The sequence below is a fragment of the Podarcis bocagei genome (assembly GCF_964188305.1).
Source record: "Podarcis bocagei genome assembly, chromosome: 12".
In the NCBI taxonomy this organism is placed as follows: Eukaryota; Metazoa; Chordata; class Lepidosauria; order Squamata; family Lacertidae; genus Podarcis; species Podarcis bocagei.
Genome location: NC_138137.1, coordinates 5,114,586 through 5,135,231, shown reverse-complemented (window position 1 = coordinate 5,135,231; position 20,646 = coordinate 5,114,586). Strand labels below are relative to the sequence as shown.

Genomic DNA, 20,646 nt, shown 5'->3' with positions numbered 1-20,646 from the left:
CACGGGGATTTGAACCGCCGACCTTCCGATCGGCAAGCCCTAGGGTCTGTGGTTTAACCCACAGTGCCACTTGCGTCCCTTTACATACACATACGCATAGTAATTGTGAATTTTTTTAAAAAAAAAACTGCCTTGAGCATGGTTTTACATATAAAGGTAAACGTAAAGTTACCCCTGCCCATACGGGCCAGTCGTGTCCGACTCTAGGGTTGCGTGCTCATCTCGCTCAAGAGGCCGGGAGCCGGCGCCGTCCGAAGACACTTCTGGGTCACGTGGCCAGCATGACGAAGCTGCAGCTGGCGAGCCAGCACCAGCGCCGCACACGGAAACGCCGTTTACCTTCCCTCTAGAAAGCGGTACCTATTTATCTACTTGCACTTAGGGGTGCTTTCGAACTGCTAGGTGGGCAGGAGCTGGGACCGAACGGCGGGAGCTCACCCCACCGCGGGGATTCAAACCGCCGACCTTACGATCAGCAAGTCCTAGGCACTGAGGTTTTACCCACAGCGCCACCCGCGTCCCTCTGGTTTTACATACACGCATAGTTAAAACCATACTCAAGGCAGCTTTTTATAAAAATACACAATTACAGACATAACAAAAGTAGTCATAAACAATAAATAAAGCATGCAAAAGTACACAAGCAAACTGAACAATGTTCTCACATAAGTCATAGCAAAATCTAAAATAAATATACTGTTACTGATATTATTTTTTGTTACGCTTCCCCTCCCCCACCCCAATAAAACCCAAAACAACAACCAGCCCAGGAGTCTGTTCAGCAGCCTTGGATTTTGTAGCTGGAGTCAGTCAGGGCGGTCCACTCCCCGGCCAGGTGGGAAAGACCTGCAAGGCAGGAGCAGGTCTTCCAGGTCTCTGGCCTCTTCAGCAGCCCCAGTTTTTGCAGTTTATACATAAGAGCATAAGGGGAGCCAGCTGTCTTTTCTGATGAAGCATCTTAAAGTGCTTCAGCTTTTTGCATATCACGTTCATTATTTTTGACAGTGCGTGCCTGGATGTTCCCTATTCTTCAAAGATATATTCTTTCAAATCCAAAGTGCAGCCTAGAGAATGCTGATTGTGGAAAAGTTCTTTGGCAATATTTGTCACAGCATTTACAGACCTTGTGTGTGTGGCTGCCTGTTTCGTTGCACAATGATAAAATAACAGACACATATTTGGCAAGGGTACATTTCCAAGCGCTTTGATTCAGACTACCTCAAAAAGGGCAATGTAAAAGGTTGTTTAAATGTTTGCTTTTGTTCAGAACTGTCTGTGAACTTCATCTAAACAACTCCACATAGGGAGGAGGAAGCAGGAAATGTCTCTAATGATAGGAACATGATAACGAAGTAAGATTCTGTAAATGACCCCAAGGAGGCAAGCAAGTAAACCAAGGAAATTTGGGTTGTTCAGGATAAGTATAGTATATCATATGCAAAACCGGATGACCTTGGGACAAATATTACAATCATACAACACATAAATATGTAATCAATGTTGTTATCTGACTAACAATTGCTGTTTTTAATTGGGACATGTGTTTCAGATGTAAAGGAGGAGAAAACTTTGCAAGGCTTTGAATTGGATCTTTGTGTTTAAAAATAGACCTTTTCTCATGCACATGTCTCTTAACCACATCACATCTATCTTTTTGTTGTGAAAAATAGACGTGAAATAAAAAAAATGTGAAGCTCATTACAGTAATTAAGAATGGGAGGAAATGTACTGGGTTTTATTGAAACTGCTGATAATTTTGGTTTGCATCACTGCTGGATTGCATCAGAAAATCAGATAGAATTGTAAGACAGTCTAACCATGATTTTTGCCCCAGGGCTTAGTCTCTGTATTTCTGAGGAACATGTGCAGAACATTTTTACTGCATTATTTACTACTTTGAGAGAAACTAGCTTATATATATATAAAAAATGCTGGCTGAAATGGATAGTTCAAACCGCATGTTTCCTTATTCCTAGGTTTTTGGAAAAAGAGACCACCAAATGGCTAGAACTCTTTGAAGGTAGTGGTGTTCCATATGGTCCAATCAATAGCATGCAGCAAGTGTTCTCGGATCCTCAGGTCAGTTCTCTTCGATAAACCTTTGAATGCTTCTTTAAATTTATTCACGTTTGCTCCTCTTCCATTTATCCAACCTCAGTTGATAATTATGATGATAACAAAAGTAGTGGCACAGTATAGCAAAGAGATAACTTACTATAGACATTTTAAAAGCCGAATCCTAGGAAATCTTGACTCTGTTTTGTATTGTGTCACACAGTTGGTCTATTAGATCCTGAGCCATATCCTGACTACAGTTCGATGAACTTCCAGGGCATAGGGAGTTTGCTCTGGAATGGCATGTTCTCTGTGAGTGTACAATTTGTCGTTCTATATCTAATGATACAATTTGTTGTGCTTGCTGTGGGCTGGGCACTGGACCCTTCTGGTCAGCAGTGCTCAACATGATACATGCTGTTCATTACATTTGTGGTCAACCTTATTCCAAAGGCTTAGCCTGGGTTATCTAAATGTTTTCAGGTTTTTGTAGCAGAAAAAGTAGAATCACTGTATGTTAAGTTATCACCATCTGAAGTAATGGAAGCAGAGGCACCATCAAATCTTTGTAGTTTTATATAAAATTGCAACAGGTATGTTTAGGTACATAAAAACTGATATCTCTTTTCTTGAGGTGCATCTTATTCAGATGCTAAAATCATCCAGTTTTGACCTTAAGCTATTGTTTTTATTGGTCTTTTCTCTGTTATTCCTCTGGTTTCAAAAAGTTACAATGCCATTGATAAGAAGGCATTGACTGAAATATTTCCTTTTTTGTGTGTTCAGAAGTTACTGAATACTGTCAAGACAGTGATTGGTGAACACTATCCCACTGAAGCCAATAAGATTAACTATTCTATAACCAGTAATATTTGTTAACTGTAGAAGTGAGGCTGTTGTCTGCAGATTCTCCACATATCTGCAAATTCTCCACATATTGCAGCAAAGTAATCTGTTCTTTAAAAAGTCCGTGCCACACGATGGGACAGTTCTATACAACAAAGGCTGTGAGTAGACTTGGTTTCAAATGTGAAAAGTTTATGGACAACTTGCTTAATAAAGCAGTAACTTTAAAAAAGAGGAAGCTGTGCCCATTGCTGAGAAGGTCAGGTGAGGCCATGGGACGTCATGCTTTTGCTACATGTTGGATGTCTATGTCACGTTCTGTGTGGGTTTCCCCCTGAAAAGCATGTGGAAACTTAAATCCATGAAAGTTCTGCTGGGTCAAGTGCTGGAATCATGTGTCCCCTTTATTGAATCAGTTGCACAGGTTGCTGGTTTGCTTTCAAGTGCTGACGGTTGTTACCTTTAAACCCTAAACGGCCTAGGACTGAGTCACTTGATGAACCTTCTCATCCCATGGAAGTTTGCCTGCTCTTTAGGATCTATCACTGTTGCCTTGTTACTTGTGCCAAATGGAAGATTTTTTTATTTTTTAAAAAATTGTGGGATCCATTTGGTGTCCTTACAATCACAGAAGTTTTTTTTTTTTTTAATCCATCCCTTAATGGAAGAAGAGAAGTGCCTTTTCTTTTCTTACCACCTCCCCTTCCCACTGCAGCCTTCAGTGACACCCCACCTCACTTTGCTCCAGAGAATTGGAGGACTCTTCAGAACATGTTGGGTGGTGGTGTGGGGGAGGCAGAAGGATGTTAGACTGCGCGGAGAAAGAGGTGTCTCTCTTGCTGGTATCCTATGAGGAAGGTGAGAAGGACAGGTGTGATGAAAGTTTGCAAATAGGTCAGCGCGACATCAGAATGGAAATGTTGGGAGACAGTGGGCTGCAATTCGTGGGACAAGGGAATGCAGTGCTGAAGTTGCCTGTGGTCTGCAGGAAAGCCAACTTTCTCGCTTTGTAACTTTCACAGGGATTTAAGCTGCGGCTTTTGAGCACTTACAGCAGGTTGGTTTTACAAGTGTTTTGTTAGAGGTTTATTCACATGGTGGTGCTAAATTAGTGATTAGGCATATGTTCAAAGGACTGCAAAATGTAAACCTTTTAACACTGCGAAAGGTGATATTTAAGGATCACGCTGGGAGGAAGACTGGCTCCTTAAACTGAACTTTCAGACGTTCCTATTTAAAATTTCACATGCAAACCTTTTAACTTTCTGTAGTGGCTTCCTTTTGTTGTGGTTCACATCAGTTTCTAGTCTTTATGTTAAAGGCTCTTTCCCCCGATAATAATTACAACCTCATTTTCTTCCTGTCTTCTGCCAGTTAATGTTCCCCATCATTGCTCCTTTTTCAGATCATAGCAGCCTGGATGCAAAGGCTCTCTGGTGAAAAATCTGTCCTCGGCAAGCGGCAGCCCATGTCTGCAAGGCCACAGCTGTTCAGTGAGACACGGGTCTGCCAGGTCATCTAAACAGAATCACCACATTTATAGGGAGTGTTATTTGAAATGAAATGATCCCTTTGTTACTTAAAGTTGATACTTAATCAACTGGATTTCTCTTCACAGTATTCTTTACACCTAAGCATTTTCAGAATAGTTGTTGCTCATACCTCTGCCGTCCCCCCGCCTCGCCCCCATTGCAAAGATGAATTTTATTGCACACTGTTTTTAATGCTGTTGGGTTATTATTGTGTGCCTTGAATTTTTGTGGATACTACTTTGATTTCTTTTCTTAAGAATACTAAGCTGTCTATAAGTATCTTAAATAAATTAATCAAAGAAATTTTATAAAAATAATTCACATGGGAAACATGATTTATTTTTATTTCTATTAAAAAGTATTTCTCACTTTTCAACCCAAAGAACTCAAAAAGTGATGTCTAACAGCACAAAAATGTAATAAAGGGCAACATTTTAAATACCAATACTAAAGATAATTTAAAATTTTAAGCAGCACTAATCAGCTACAGAGCCAAACGGCCACTGAAATTAGACACTTTTCAACAAAAGCTTGTAGTGAGTAGGGAAAGGAATAGGCAAGCCCCCTGAGAGAGTTTTAGATTCTGGGCACCACAGCAGAGGTGGAAGTGGGGATCTGAAGCAAAAATGAGCTCTTCACATCACTTGTAATATGCTGTATCTTTAAATGAGAAGCCAAACTGTGTTGTGTTATGCTTTTGTTGAGGTCACATAAAGCAAAGAGCTGTTCTGACCCCCAGCAAGTAGAATGGTGGTGTAGCTTCCTTTTTAATATTAATCTCATGATTATGAATACAGCTGCCACTTGTTTAAAGCTGTTGGCTAAGTCATGAGTCAGTTTTATTAAACACATTGCAATTGATTATATTGCAGATGTTGAATGAATTGTTTTACTGCTTGATTTAAGATTTCTAGATTGGAAATCCGTTTCTTGGCATTTCCTTGGTCTGCAAGTCCATTGGATTTCTCTAAGTAGCACCAAGTTTAATATGAGTAGAAATTTCTTAAGACTTGAAGGAACAGTACCTGCTGCTGTTTTTTGCCCCATTATATCAAAGTCTGGCTTATCACTATAAAGTGGGACAGGCATGCTTTTTTAAAAAACAATTAACTGGGATTTAAATGGCTTATCAGACTTTCCCCTCATTTTTAAAAACAACCTAGTACTTTCTGGTTTTCTCATCCCGGAGAGTTACAGAAATGGAGAAGTATCTTACAGGGGGGGCCATACAATCTACCGTCCCCAGAATCATATGAACATTCATACCTGCAGTTATTTCTATCTGTGCAGGACCTTTCTACTGAACAGCTGCTAGCCTTTGACCTTGAGATGGACAGGCAGCGCCATTTACAAAGTCTTGTGGACCAGCCCTGAGAAGGAACATTCAGACATACAATTGGCCATCAGTATGCTGGACCATCAAGAAGGCTGATCGCTGAAGAATTGATTATTTTGAATTATGGTGCTGGAGGAGACTCTTGAGAGTCCCATGGACTGCAAGAAGATCAAACCTCTCCATTCTGAAGGAAATCAGTCCTGAGTGCTCACTGGAAGGACAGGTCCTGAAGCTGAGACTCCAATACTTTGGCTACCTCAGGAGAAGAGAAGACTCCCTGGAAAAGACCCTGATGTTGGGAAAGATGGAGGGCACAAGGAGAAGGGGACGACAGAGGATGAGATGGTTGGACAGTGTTCTCAAAGCTACAAACATGAGCCTGACCAAACTGCGGGAGGCAGTGGAAGACAGGAATGCCTGGCGTGCTCTGGTCCATGGGGTCATGAAGAGTCGGACACACTAAACGACTAAACAACAACAATGCTGAAGTCGTACTGTTTCGGGAGAACTGTAGTAACGTACCATTTATTAACATTTCAACCGGAGCTAAGCAGCTTTTTCTTCTGGGTTGCAGCTTTTTCCTGTTTTAGGTTTAGAGATTCACCGGGGGGTGGGGGGGATAGCAGTGCAGCAGTCAAAATATTTGAAGAGAACAATTTATTTTTGGTTAACATATAAACGAGTCACTATGTTTGTAGAACTTCTTTGCAATCAGGAAAATTATAATCATGCTAGCCATTTCCATGCAGCTTTTTATAACCAGGCAGTTTTCATTCATTATTTTTTTTAATCCTCTTTTTAATCAGGCCAAGATTGTGCAGGAAAGGAATTCCCAATAAGTTTTAAACACTTGCTAGATGATCTCAATATGGTCAGAAATACTCTAGGGAACTTGTGCATGACATATAATCAGGAATTCTGTTTTTTAAAAATAACATAAACAAACTATTGTTGTTGCTTTTTAAAGACATTCAGAGTAAAATAGACACTATTTTGTTGTTTCCAAAAGATGTAACAGAATAAAACCCAAACAAACAAAGCAGGTATTGCGCAGGGCTGCAGCATCAAGATGTTTAGTTTTCAAGTATGTGGAATGCAGGCAGATGTCTTGATCTCCAAAAAAGCGGATTCTTTTACATACCAGTCTATAGTATCATCCATTTTGGAAGAGCCTGTGGAAAATAAATTAAGAAAATAACACAGGATATATCAACAGTGTCTCGTTTTGATCCAGATAGAGTTTGGGCTGTGTGTTGTTAGATAGTCATTGCCAGTCTACTGCTGTGATCTGCACATTAAAAAAAAAGCTATAAAATGGATAGACTTTTTGTAACAGTGCAGTTAGACATGCCACACAAGTAGAGGATATCAGGTGTGAGACATCACCACACTGCATCACTTCTGAGAAATATTGGGAGGGAAATAGCAGATCTGAACTATCACAGCTGTCCTTGATTCCAGTTCATGCCAAACACCTGCAAGCTCTAAAAGGATACCAAAACAAAACCCCACCCTGTGGCGAGCGGCCAGCCCTCAATAACACTTCCCTGACTTCACATTGCCATAAAAAATAATTTTAACATTTTTTAAAATAAAATAAAATACAGGAACCTTGTTCTTCCTCTCCCAGAAGTCCAGTTTAGTTCCTTTTAGCCACCCTTCCAAAGAGGATAAGTACAGTCCAGAAATAAACACACAGCTGAAGTAGTGATATGTTTGAATGTTGAAAAGTATCTCCTTGTTTTCATCTTGTGTTATTACTAGGAAGTTACGAAGTTACTTGGCTTTGCTAACCTCTCTGAATCACCTGTTCCTTTGTCAGGGCACATCTGTATGGCAGCTGCCCATACAGATGAGGAAACAGGGGACCTCCCCTTGGAAAAGGAAGGCAGTTTTTCTCCCCCCCCCTTTGGATGCCTCCATCCCATTGGCAGGAAGCAAGAGATCACAACTGTACAACCTTTGCTGGTAGCCCAACCACTGTCTGTGTATGTGGAATCTATGGACAGCAGATACACGGTCTTGTAACAGCCATAGACGCTTTCCACATGGCAGTGCTCTCACCCTGCATGCTGTCTTCCTTTCTGGAGTTTGTTACCCCAGTCATCTAGTTCACGGCACTTCATGGACATGATGCCCTAATTTTGTGTGCTGAAGGTCCCAGACTTCTTGGATCTCCGCATTTTTAAAAAAGGACCCTCTGTTACTATACCAGTTTGGGGCTGGGTGGACCAATAGTCTGGCTCAGTATAAGTGCATCCAGTTCCTATATCCTATAGCAAGGGTCATGCACATCTGTCCTGCATAATTTTCTTTTAACACACCCAAGTGAAAATATTACTGGCACTGTATTTTAAATGTTCGCAGTATCACAAAGCATCAGGTCCATTACTTTGTTCTGTGGAATTGCAGGCTATGGTTTGCTTAATCTATTATTATTATTATTATTATTATTATTATTATTATTATTATTAGTACCCCACACATCTGACTGGGTTGTGTCAGCCACTCGTATGGCTTCCAGCATATACGAAAACATAATAAAACGTTAAACGTTAAAACTTCCATATACAGGGCTGCCTTCAGATGTCTTTTAAAGGTTATATAGTGATTAGCAAATGTCTGCTGACTCTTATCCAAGTCAAGAGAAATTATTTCTCTCTCTCAAACCTTGCCAGGAATCTTTGGCATGCAGCGCTTCTAAATAAGAAAAGGCACAGGTAATAATTCCTGGGTGAGTCTCCTGCTTCAAAAGAGAGACCTGCTCTTTCCCAGACTAATTGCAGAATCCGAACCACATGCACTTGTCCCTTTGAATTGAGTGGGGCTTACTCCCATGTAAATGGAATTAGGATTGCAGTTTGAGATGGCTGGTGCCTTCATTATACACCTTTAGGCGCCGGGCAAAAACGTTCCATTTTTAACCAGGCCTTTGGCTGATAGACATCCTATGACCTTTTAAATGTGTCATGGAATGGGGGTTTATTGGATTCTTACTATGTTTTTTGTGTTTTTTATATTGTCATTTTATGTTGTGAACGAGTATAGGGCAGTATACAAATGTAACAACAACAACAACAACAACAACAACAACAACAACAACAACAACAACAACAACAACAACACTTTGTGGCTGCTAGAGACACAATAGCTGCCACCCCTTCCTAGATTTCAGAGGCTTTGCTTAGAATGTCATTGAGGCCCATTTCCAGTGTATGCATACTTTGTTGCAGAGATCCACAGCAGTCTGCACATGTTGCTTGGGGCTTTCAAAACACGTTTTTGGCAAGGCTTTCTGCTCAAGTCCACCCTGGCCAACCACCCAGATAGCCTCCATTCCTAGCTGGACACTCAGTTTTATTTGCTTATTTCCTCCATGATTTGTACTTGGTACTACTGATAATTTTATTCCGCTTCTATTGCTCCAGTTCAAGGCATCATCCAATATATATTGCACAATATTCTGATTTGGACCTTGTGTTAACAATGCTTCCTGGCTTGGGGTCATCGAACAACGTTAAAGTCATCGTCTTCGTCTTCCAAATCACTTAAGAAAATTCAGACTAAAATAAACTCTAAGGTTAATCCTCGAGGGACTGCTCTGGCTGCTTGTCTCTATCGAGGACATTTTATTCTTGTCTTAATACTTTATCTTGACAAATGATTGAATATTTGGTCTTCCCTTCTACCTCTTGGCTTTTGTTGCTGATACGATAACCAAAAAGTCAAATCAGTCACACAACTGATTTTTTTTATGAATGGCAAAAACAAAATAGCAACTTATCAAATGACTAGGTCTGCCTGAGCAGCCGCAAAAATTAGATGGAAGGTTGCCTAACTGAATGTTGAATGCTGACCCGAGAGATCACTTGTAATAAATGTATCTGCTTGCTTTCCCACTGGTTTTGTGAATTATGGGATTTTTCCACTTGGTTTTGTGAATTATGGGATTTGGCCCTGTACCTACGCTTTTGCATTCAGCCAACTTTTTGTACAATTTTGTTATGGTTCTTCTCTAGAGTAGAACATAAGACTGTGCCCCTTTCTCCTCTGATCATTATATATACGGTATATGTGTGTGTGTGTGTGTGTGTGTATATATATATATATATATATATATATATATATATATATATATATGTGTGTGTGTGTGTGTGTGTGTGTGTGTGTGTGTGTGTATATGTGTGTGTGTGTGTGTATGATTCAGTGTGTTTATTTGGAGGCCAGGAATCTTAAAGCTTTCCCTAAATGTACTCGTAAAAAACCCGTGACACCACTTTCATACTTGTAGCTGTGTTTATCCGCATATACGTTAAAGGACAACCAAAATCATCTCCAACAAAATGTGTGTTGAGAATAATAGCAGATTGAAAGGTGGAATCTTCAGTTCTCATGCCAATGATGAAACTGTCTCCTTGTAGATGGAAGGAGGGACACAGGCTGCAGTCCTTATTTAGGAGTAAGTCTTACGTAACATTCTTGGTATACTTCTGAGCAGATATACATTAGGGCATACATCAGTTCAAAAGCACACCAAAAGTGCAAGTAGATAAATAGGTACCGCTCTGGCGGGAAGGTAAACGGCATTTCCGTGCGCTGCTCTGGTTTCGCCAGAAGCGGCTTAGTCTTGCTGGCCACATGACCTGGAAAAACTGTCTGCGGACAAACGTCGGCTCCCTCGGCCAGTAAAGCGAGATGAGCGCCGCAACCCCAGAGTCGTCTGCGACTGGACTTAATTTTCAGGGGTCCCTTTACCTTTATCTTATGTAACATTCTCGGTATACTTCTGAACAGACATACATTAGGACTGCACTGCTCATTTGTATCATTCCCTTGTTTTATTTTGGTGGAGATATGTTTCGGTGCCTACTTCCACTAGTTTTCATCATTTCTGCAGGTTGGTGATATGTATGGATACAGACATTTATTTATTACGCTTTTATCCTGCCTTGTTTCTACACCTTGTTTCTACTTTTTAATCTCACATAACCTTGCAATGAAGGTTGTAGCTGAGCAGGGATTTGAACTCAGGTATCGCAGTTCTACTCTGAGACTCTAAGCACTAAACCAGTGGAAGCACCTCTTATATTTCTGATCATGTGTGCATGTGCCTTGCAAACTGATTCATTATTTTAGGCCTTCAAAATGTTCAGTTTGTTGCTTTTTTCTAATATTACTTGAAGCTCTGCTGTTCATTGTCATTGGGATTGCAGGGTAAGGCCATAATTCAGTGCATTGTTTTATGTACTTCAACTCCACTGAAATTTTAGGTTAGCATCCTTCAATTTCATTTTTAGAAGTGAATGTCGAGGTTAATACATGTGTGAATATGTGTGTGCCTGTGTGTGTTCATTCATTTCCTTTCTAGAACAAAAATATCACACCATTTGAAACACATTTTTCTGAGGGGACACCCAATATGTTTTGAATTACTAGGATTCCAAATAAAAAAAAGAATCTGCCAAGAAGCTTTCAAAAGTTTGCCTGACAGGTCTGCTTCTCCACCCTTTGAAAAATATTCTTGGCACTCCGTCCTTTGGCCTCTTGGGACTAGAAATAACGTCACAGCCTTTTGAAGACATTGAGGTTGACCCTTGCTTTGCAGACATGCTTCCTTGTTGAAAACCTTTGAAATAATAGGTAGTGTGGTGGATAGAGAGGTGGACTTCAGCTCCACTATGAAGCCTTTGGACCCATTACTATATGGAGGACCGTGCAGGCTGTCCCGAGTTCCTTAGAACAATACCAGCACATCTGGGAAACCGGGGGAAGGTTTTTGTGTGTGCACCTCTCCATTTTAAGCCTGCGTGCATTCACTGAAGCACATGGATAGGTCTTAGATGTGTCATCAAAGTTGCATGACAGCAAAAATGCACAAAAGGATCTGTATGTCTTTACATTTCTTCCAGAAAGAATCTGGGGTTGGTGGGGGCAGTTATCGCTAAAGCTGCTATGTCCTAGTAGAAAAAAAATATTTGTGTATGCATATTTTTTCACCTTTGCACTCCCTTGTTGGTTGGCATCTGTCTGTCTCAAGAGAACGGAGTGTGTCTCTGGGAGTGAAGTCAAACCGCTGTGATAGCAGCACCAAAATGAACTCCTTGAGGCGCAAGTTTTTAATTACATGAATGTTTAATTGTTTTTTAATTATCATATTCCCCACTATGTTTTTTTCTTTTCCTGTTTTATCTGTAAGCCGCCTTGAGTCCCTGTGGGGGTGGGGAGTAGTAGTAGTAGTAGTAGTAGTAGTAGTAGTAATAATAATAATAATAATAATAATAATAATAATAATATACACTGGTTGGCATCTATCTGTCTTGGAAGGCAATGGAGGAGTGTGCTTTTGGAGTGAAGTCAAACAGAGAGTTACAGTGCCTGCTGTAGCTGTAGAAACTAATACAGGAGAGATATGCTTTGTTGCAGATGAAGGCGTCTCGCTGTGCTTCAGATAGGGCGTTTCTTCTCTCTGCGCTCCTCCCAGTGGTCATTCCTCCTCTGGTGACTGCTGTGGATGCACAACCTGACTGTCTCCAGGCATTGCGGTTGTCTGCAAGGGACTCCTACATAGCAAGGTTAATGTTGCCAGCCTTCATGTTATGCAATAATATTAACAATGGGGACACACCAGCCTTGCAAATGTGCCTCCGTTAAGTGCTTGTCTAAAGTTATGTTCTGTTGTAATGCCAGCTGATAAACTGTAAGGAAACCGGAAGCAGTTTCTCACTGGAAGCCAGGCAGAGGAGCCAGAAACATTCCTTTGTTATACAGCACAACATGAAGAGACCTTCATCCTTCTCCAGCCTTCCATATTTCAGCACCTTTTATCGCATGTTGAGATCTCCTCCCTCTGATTTCAACAGGCTCTTTGGCATGCCTGCATTGAATTGGAAGCAGTTTCAATATTCATAATGGAGGGAGGGGCTATGGCAACTGTACTCTCTGTGTTTACATATGCCTTTATTAATATGATATATTGGTGGTTCCAACTCTGCTTTGAAGGAAAACTTTTTAATCCTTAAACATAAAACGATACATGATTATCACAGAGAGAGAGAGAGAGAGAGAGAGAGAGAGAGAGAGAGAGAGAGACCACTGAGATGGACCAAATTGGTTTCACATGTTTTGGAATGACACAAGAGGCACATTGAAATAAGAAAATGGAAGGGAGGGGAGAATTTTCCAGGTGTTGTGCTTTCATATATGTGTTTGTGTTAACTTGCAATGTTCATTCAAGGAGTTGAGCACGAACCACAATTAACCCCTCTAAAAATGATACAGCCAGTAGAGTAATTAGGAAGCGGTTAGAGAAAAAGGCTGCAGCTGTCATAATTGCAGGAAGGCTCTTCTTAACACCCATCAGGTACAGCATCCTGTTCTTACAGTTGCCAACCAGATGCTCATGAGAAGCCTGCAGCCAAGACCTGAGTTCTGCAGCCCTCTCCGTCCTTGTGAGGCATACCACTTCTGAGACTGGAGGGTAGTACACAGCCATCATGAGTAGCAGCCATCAACAGCAAATTTAAATCCTTTTAAAAGCCATCAAATTTGATGGCCGTTACTACATTGGATTCTATAACAGATTAACTCTGCATGATGTGAAGAAGTACTTTCTTTTGTCCTGCCTGGACCTTCCAGCATTCAGCTTCACTGGACCATCCCAGGTTCTGGCATTTTGAGCTCAGAGGAATTTCTCTCTCTCCTTTCCCTACACCGTTCTAAATCGTGTACACTTCTACTGTGTCCCTTTACACTCACCTTTTCTCTAAATCCCAAAGCCACAAATGCTGTAACGTTTTCTCATAGAGGAATGTTTTCCAACTCTGCAATATCCTTTTTGAGGTGTGGCAACTGGAATTGGACACAGTATTCCAAGTGCAGTCACACTTGAGATTTGGAAAATGACGTTGTGATATTAGGAGCTTTACTTTCATTCTATTTCCTAATAATCTCGTGCATGGGATTTGCCCTTTTCACACACTAGGGCGACATTTTCTTCAAGCTATCCAACACCATTCCAATATCTCTTCCCTGGTCAGTCACTAGCAGTTCAGACACTGGGAAGTTGAGGTTTTCTGCCCCGGCAGGCATGACTTTACACTTACTACCAGTGCTTTTTTTCTAGAAAAACAGGCACAGGTATCCACCATGAAGTTGTTGCATTAAGTGCCACACTCTTTAACATCAACAAAAAGAGGTGCCAGTACCCCCTGAGAAAAAGCACTCCTTGCTACACCTTCCATTTTAATACCAACTCTGTCAGTTTGCAGAGATTATTTTGAACAATTTGGCGTCATCAATGAGCTTGGCCACTTCATCGCTCACCTCTAATTCCAGATCATTACATCTCTCCATTGTGACAACTGCCCATTTATTCCTACTCTGTGCGTCTTGTTCTTTAACCAGTTACTGATGCATTAAAGAACCTGTTTCCTGCTAAATGTGCTCAGGGGTCTTTGGTGAGGGACTTCATTAAAAGGTTTTTGAAAGTCGTAAAGACACAATGTCTACTGGATCATCCCTATCCATATTCTTGACACTATTGAAGCACTCTAAAATGATAGTTAGGTCTTACCTTTGTGAAAGCCATATGTTTTTCTATATGTTTGGTAAATCTGTATTTAATAATGCTTTCCACCAGTTTACCCAGAACAGACGTTAAGTTAACTGGCCTGTAATTCCGTTATTCCTGCTATGGGTCCCTTTTAAACCATTGGCACGATGCTGGGCACTTGGCAGCCATTGGGTACAGAAGCAGCTTGCCTGTTGGGGTGGAGCCCAACTTCCTGGCCACAGTGTTGGAGCCCCTTTCAGGGCTGGAGAGGGCTGAGGTGGTAGAGAGGCTGGCACAATGTGGGCACACTTGGCAGAAGTCTTGGATTGGCTTTGTTAATGCTCTTGGACTGCACTGGTCTCCCTGATACCTCTCCCCTCACCTTCCTGACGCAGCAGCCAGGATGAAACTGCCCTACCAGGTAGTCAGGTGTGAAGGCTGAGAATAGGTACAAGCTAGATATTTTTGTTAGAAGACCAACAATTTCACATTTGAAATCTCTACAAACTCTTCGGGAGATGCCATCTGAACTCAGTGATTTGCTTGTTTTTCATTTGTTGCTTTCAGGGGAGATTTCCTTTCATGCCTTTTAATGCTCTCTTGTAGCAAATTTATATCGCTATTTCAAGATAAAAAATGAAAAGGGGAAAATGATGCAACATGTAGTCAAAGCTTCTCACCTACTTTTATGCATTATGGGAACAAACTGAGATTGGGGCAATTAATACAGGCTATTTGTCACTAATCCTCCATCTGTACTCAACAGGAAGCAGTCCTCAAACAGGAAACTTTAAATCAGTAATGGGAAGCTGTGACCTCTGCTTGTTGTTAGACTCCAGCTCCCATCAGCCCCACCAAGCATGGCCAGTGGTCAAGGATGATGGGGGATGTAGTCAAACCACATCTGGAGGACCACAGGATCCTCACCCTTGCATTAAATTAAAATGGACAAGAGCTCTGAAAAGTCTGTCTGTCTAGAGCTGCAATTACCGTATTTTTCGCTCTATAAGACGCACCAGATCATAAGACGCACCTAGTTTTTGGAGGAGGAAAACAAGAAAAAAAATATTCTAAATCTCAGAAGCCAGAACAGCAAGAGGGATCGCTGTGCAGAGAAAGCAGCAATCCCTCTTGCTGTTCTGGCTTCTGGGATAGCTGCACAGCCTGCATTCACTCCATAAGACGCACACACATTTCTCCTTACTTTTTAGGAAGGAAAAAGTGAGTCTTATAGAGCAAAAAATATGGTATGTTCTATTGCAGCAGCAGCAGCAGCAACAACAATGAATCAGATCTGAGGGGGGAGGGAAACATCTAGGAAAACAACCCCAAAAAGCATTGGATTTCAACAATTTGATTATGCTGCTGTTTCGATTCTCAGTTAAAAGTGAGTGAATGAAGGAGGGCAATTCCAAAGAATTGGGCTCATGTGGAAACAATTCTGGTCACACTAGAAATGGAATGATGATGTACAGGGGCCCAGAGAGTTGTGCAGAAGTACAAGGGATCAGATCTGCTTTCAGATAAAAGTTGGAATCCAACTAAACAGCGAAGACATGCTGTATTGTTATGCCTTTTTGTGTGTGTGTAAAGCAGATGATATACCTAAGCCTATTGGCTCCTTCAACTACCTGCTCTTTTCATAGTCTTTCTAATACCTAGTAATTAGTATAAGCTACAAATGGTGTCAGTTATAAAAGCACCTGCAATGAATTAAAGAGGCACAGCACTCAGCTGCAATGATGTGAAAGTTTTAAATAGTCGGTTCTCAGTAGAACAATTGCTCGTGGTGCTTAAATAAGCCCTCTTCAAGATGTAAAAATAAACAAATGGCGGGGGGACCTTAAGAGTGTGATCAAGTAAATTTAGACCCGCCGAATGAAATCAAAGGCACAGTAATAACAAGCAACATGTAATGAAGAAAGTATGTGGCTCTTTCCCATGCCTCAGTTTTGGGGTTAAAAAAAATAGTGGCAGATTGTTGGTTCTTTCAGAAGGGGCTTGCCACCGCAATGCTCTTAGCTTTTGCAACGCCTTCAGTTGTCTTGTGGCACTGGAGCTGAACACAGATAACTCTTACTTTTGTTGTGCAAACTTTCCCTACCTCTCATTATAGGCACCCGATGGAAAAACAAACACCGAAGAAAGCATATGGTGTGGGTTTATTTCTTTACAAGTTGACTAGGAGACAATGCTGGGTGGATTTCACCAAATCAGACGCTGCTGTCATTTCACAATACAGGAAATTTGGAAAAGGTGTTGCAGCTGTTTTAAATAATGTTCATTTCTCAGCATGGCTGTCATGGCTAGAATCCCTTCACGTCTTCCTCGGGATAAGATGCCAGGCCGGGGGGCGGGGAAGGGAAACAACTCATCATGGTGGAAATTAATTGGACTTCACTGAACACTCTGGAATGTGTTTAAACTGTCCTATTATAGTTTACACACAGTATAGATGCTCTAATTTGCCATAATTTCAAGTCAACTCTTCAGAAGATGAGCTCTTTCATCTGTTTCCTCCATTTGCAAAGCCAACTTAGGGGTGGGGTTAGGGCACTCACTTATCATAAGATCCACCTCCATGTTTCTTGTTTGTCATGGACAGGACATGAACAGTGAAAGCCACTCCCAGGAAGCAAAACTGCTTTGATTTTCTTGTTTTTAAATCAAGTGGTGTACACATCTTACGAAATACAAATAAATAAATAGAATGTGGTTTGGGACAGAATCATATTTGAGGGAGATTTCAAAAGAGTTGTTGTGGACCCAGTTGCAGTGACCCTACCACAGGAAGCCATTGTGGTGTAGTGGTTAAGAGCGGTGGACTCGTAATCTGGTGAACCGGGTTCGCGTCTCCGCTCCTCCACCTGCAGCTGCTGGGTGACCTTGGGCTAGTTACACTTCTCTGAAGTCTCTCAGCCCCACTCACCTCACAGAGTGTTTGTTGTGGGGGAGGAAGGGAAAGGAGAATGTTAGCCGCTTTGAGACTCCTTCGGGTAGTGATAAAGCAGGATATCAAGTCCAAACACTTCTTCTTCCTAACCAGAGTAAGGTGAACAAACTGGACAAGACAACCTTCTGCTCCTCTTGCCCTGTGGTCCTGAGGTCAGGCACAGCTGGCTTTTATCAACTGGGGGCGGAACAGAGTGAAGCCTACTCCACCTGCTCAGCTCCCAAACCCCGCCCCCTGGCCTGGCTGGATTAGCCCATGTTTTTAAAATCTGGCTGGCCTGAAAGCCTGCCTGCCTGTGCTGGTCCCAGGGGGGGGGGTTACCGTGAGGCGTGGTCAGAGTCCGGTCCTGGGTCGAGGGTCTGGAGACTGTCCACCTAGGGCAAAGCGGGATCCAAAGCGAGGAGCCGGGCGTGGCCGGGAACTCTGGAAGAACAGGACTGGGTGCTGGCAGAAACAGGTTTCCAACGTCGTTGCTCCCGCAACCTGGGACCGGGCTGACTGGCCTTTATCTTCTCTGAGGCCAGGGGCAGTCCCGGCTCCTGGGAGAACCCAGTTCCCTCCGCCTCTCTGCCCTGAGCCTCTGCAGCTCAGGAGAGGCTGGAGGGTTACTGGACCCAGGAGCAGCTTCACCTTCCCCTGACAGGGCTGGGAGAGGCGCACCTGCAGGCAATGGGTCCTCCATCACCTCCGGAGCCAGAGTGGATACATCTGGTGTCTGCTCCTGAAGATCCGGCACAGGTGGAGGCTCTTCAGATTCAAGGCCCTGCCCCGGCTCAGCCGGCCCTGGAGGCGGGGACTCCTGTGCAGGCTGGGATTCCACCGAGGTCTGCTGGGCTGGGCCGCAACTGCCACCAAGCCTGGGACTGGGTAGGCAACTATTTCATGAGAGGCTCTTCACAGCAGTGCTTGAGAATCCCCGAAGGATGCTACCTAAACCAGGCTTCCTCAAACTCGGCCCTCCAGATGTTTTTGGCCTACAAGTCCCATGATCCCTAGCTAGCAGGACCAGTGGTCAGGGATGATGGGAATTGTAGTCTCAAAACATCTGGAGGGCCAAGCTTGCGGAAGCCTGACCTAAACAGAAGAAAGTATTCTGCTTTTGCTGTTGTTAAAGGTGTTACTGCTGCTGTTCACACTGACCTCCTTTTATACAGAAAAATAAGAAATAAGTTTGTGCAAATAAATTGAGGACCATAGAGTGTCTTTCCGAATGGAACATATTTAGGTTGAGTTCAATAAAGAGACATTTTGGTGTTGATGCACAACAAGATTATGTAGAAGGTTGAACAGAAGAAAGAACGAACGAAATTGCAGATACACAATAGAAAATTCAGACAAATGCAGCTGTAAATTAAATGTAAATGCAATAAAGGATTGCGGGGAAAGTTCAGTTATAAGGTGCAGATGTTTGCAAATTATATTTGCATGAAAGAGAGTGATTACTTGCCGCTCATCTTCTAGTTCGGATCAAATGTTAAAGATCCCTGAAAGTGGCGTAATAAATTTCAGGTCTTGTTGTGAGGAAGGAGCACATTTTTACCACATGCAGATAAAGTAAATGCTTCCTTGTGGAGATTTCAGCCATTCACAAGTACACGTGAGACTTGGGTCTGACTGAGGTGGTCACCGGTGAGGCTTTCATTTCTTTGATATTATGATGTAGCTGGAACCTGCCTTCATCCCTACACTTTTCATCAAAGAATCCAGATTTACAGACTTGGAATAAATTGGGCCAATGAAGCAGATTTATGAGCAAGTCGTAATTCCAGCCTTTTGATTCAACAGAATTCTGAATATTTTGGTGCAGACATGGTTGGTAGTTTCTTGGATTAGGCTGCCTGTGTCTGCAGTTTGCTGCTGAGTTCTGGAAAGGACCATTGTTTGCAGTTCGTCTTGCGCTGGAGTCACGCAACATGGACTAGAGTTCGTTGGAATCTGGTGGGCTCCACTGTGGATTTAGGAGGCTCCATAGAATGAATAGACTTTGCTAGTCATGGGCAAAGCATGCCTGCTCTGACACAGCTTGATGGTGTAATTGAACCACATCTTTGCATGTGCAAATCCTTGAAGCCTACAAAACTGATGGCAGTCTGGTCAGAAGGTGGCAAATTGAGTTCTGCTGAACTTTTTCTGTTGTTACCACCCATCTCTAGTGATATGGTGAGTAAGATGTTCCCCTGATGTATTTTCAAGGAATTCCTTGAATAAATATTACTTCTAAAAGGCATAGCATTAAACATACCGTATTTTTCGCCTTATAGGACGCACCGTCCCATAAGGCGCACCTAGTTTTTTGGGGGGGAAATAAAGAAAAAAAATTATTTTCCCCCAGGCGCAGGGCTGGGGCGGGGGAAGCCCAAGTTTTCCCCGACCCCAGCTCCCAAACAGGCAGCTCTCTGCAAGCCGTGGGAGCCCAGCGCTGGCTCCCGCTGCTTGCGGAGAGGTCCGCGAAGCCTGGACGCGCTGAGCTGAGCGCGCGCAGGCTTCAGCATGCAGGCAACTCTCCGCAAGCAGCGGGAGCGCTCCCGCTGCTTGCGGAGAGGTGTGCGAAGCCTGGAGAGCAGAGGGGTCGGTGCGCACCGACCCCTCTCGCTTTCCAGGCTTCAGCGAAAGCCCGCATTCGCCCCATAGGACGCACACACATTTCCCCTTCATTTTTGGAGGGGAAAAAGTGCGTCCTATAGGGCGAAAAATACGGTAATTAGTAGAGAAAACTGATTTCTCTTTTCTTTCTTTTTAATTAAAAAAAAGGACCAAACAATTTTTTTAAAAAGGGTATGGATATAATATATGTACTGAAAATACATGTCTCCTTATTTTAATTTTGGAGGCTGGGATGCATCTGTTCAACATCCTGTGGTGAAGAATTCTGCCTTGAAAACTTTCCATTATAGCAATACATAGCATGAAAAGGTATGTTATGACTTGCAGATGCAAACTTTTAGAAGGCTCACCTCCTAGAATGCCAACATGTATTAACTACTTAGATGGCAATCCTATACCCACTATATCTGGGAATATAAGCAAGTAAACTTAATGGAATTTACTTTTCAATCGACATGTATAGGATTACATTGGCAATTGCCACTGTTTCAGTGCTTTCATAATCTATGGAGGGAGAATAAATTCTAATGCAAATAAAATTTGGCCTGCCATCTGAGGTTTCTGGAAGCTGCCCTGGCCATAGTAAAAATAAATAAAAATAAATATTCCCACCTTGAAGCAATTGTGAGGAGTTAATTTGCCAAGTTGAAGTGAAAGTTCTATAAAATGCTGTTATTATTTAATTTTCATTAATGATTCCTCCCTCTTCTGTCTGTTGCATCATCTGTGTACCAGTGAAACGTTGCACACTTCTGTTTTGTTTTTGGTT

The 20,646-nt window shown here is 42.2% G+C and overlaps 1 protein-coding gene across 5 annotated transcripts in view; it reads left to right on the top strand.

Moving 5' to 3' along the window:
- Window positions 1-20,646, top strand: part of SUGCT (succinyl-CoA:glutarate-CoA transferase) — a 304,201-nt gene that overhangs the window by 122,060 nt on the left and 161,495 nt on the right. For 3 of the 5 annotated variants that reach the window (XM_081165186.1, XM_081165185.1, XM_081165188.1), the window contains exon 12: window positions 1,977-2,079. In XM_081165186.1, coding sequence (XP_081021312.1) covers window positions 1,977-2,079 — 103 coding nt within the window. Of the gene's footprint in view, window positions 1-1,976; window positions 2,080-4,306; window positions 4,415-5,723; window positions 7,089-20,646 lie in introns of those variants that run through there. The other 2 variants (XM_081165187.1, XM_081165189.1) reach the window with 2 other exon arrangements.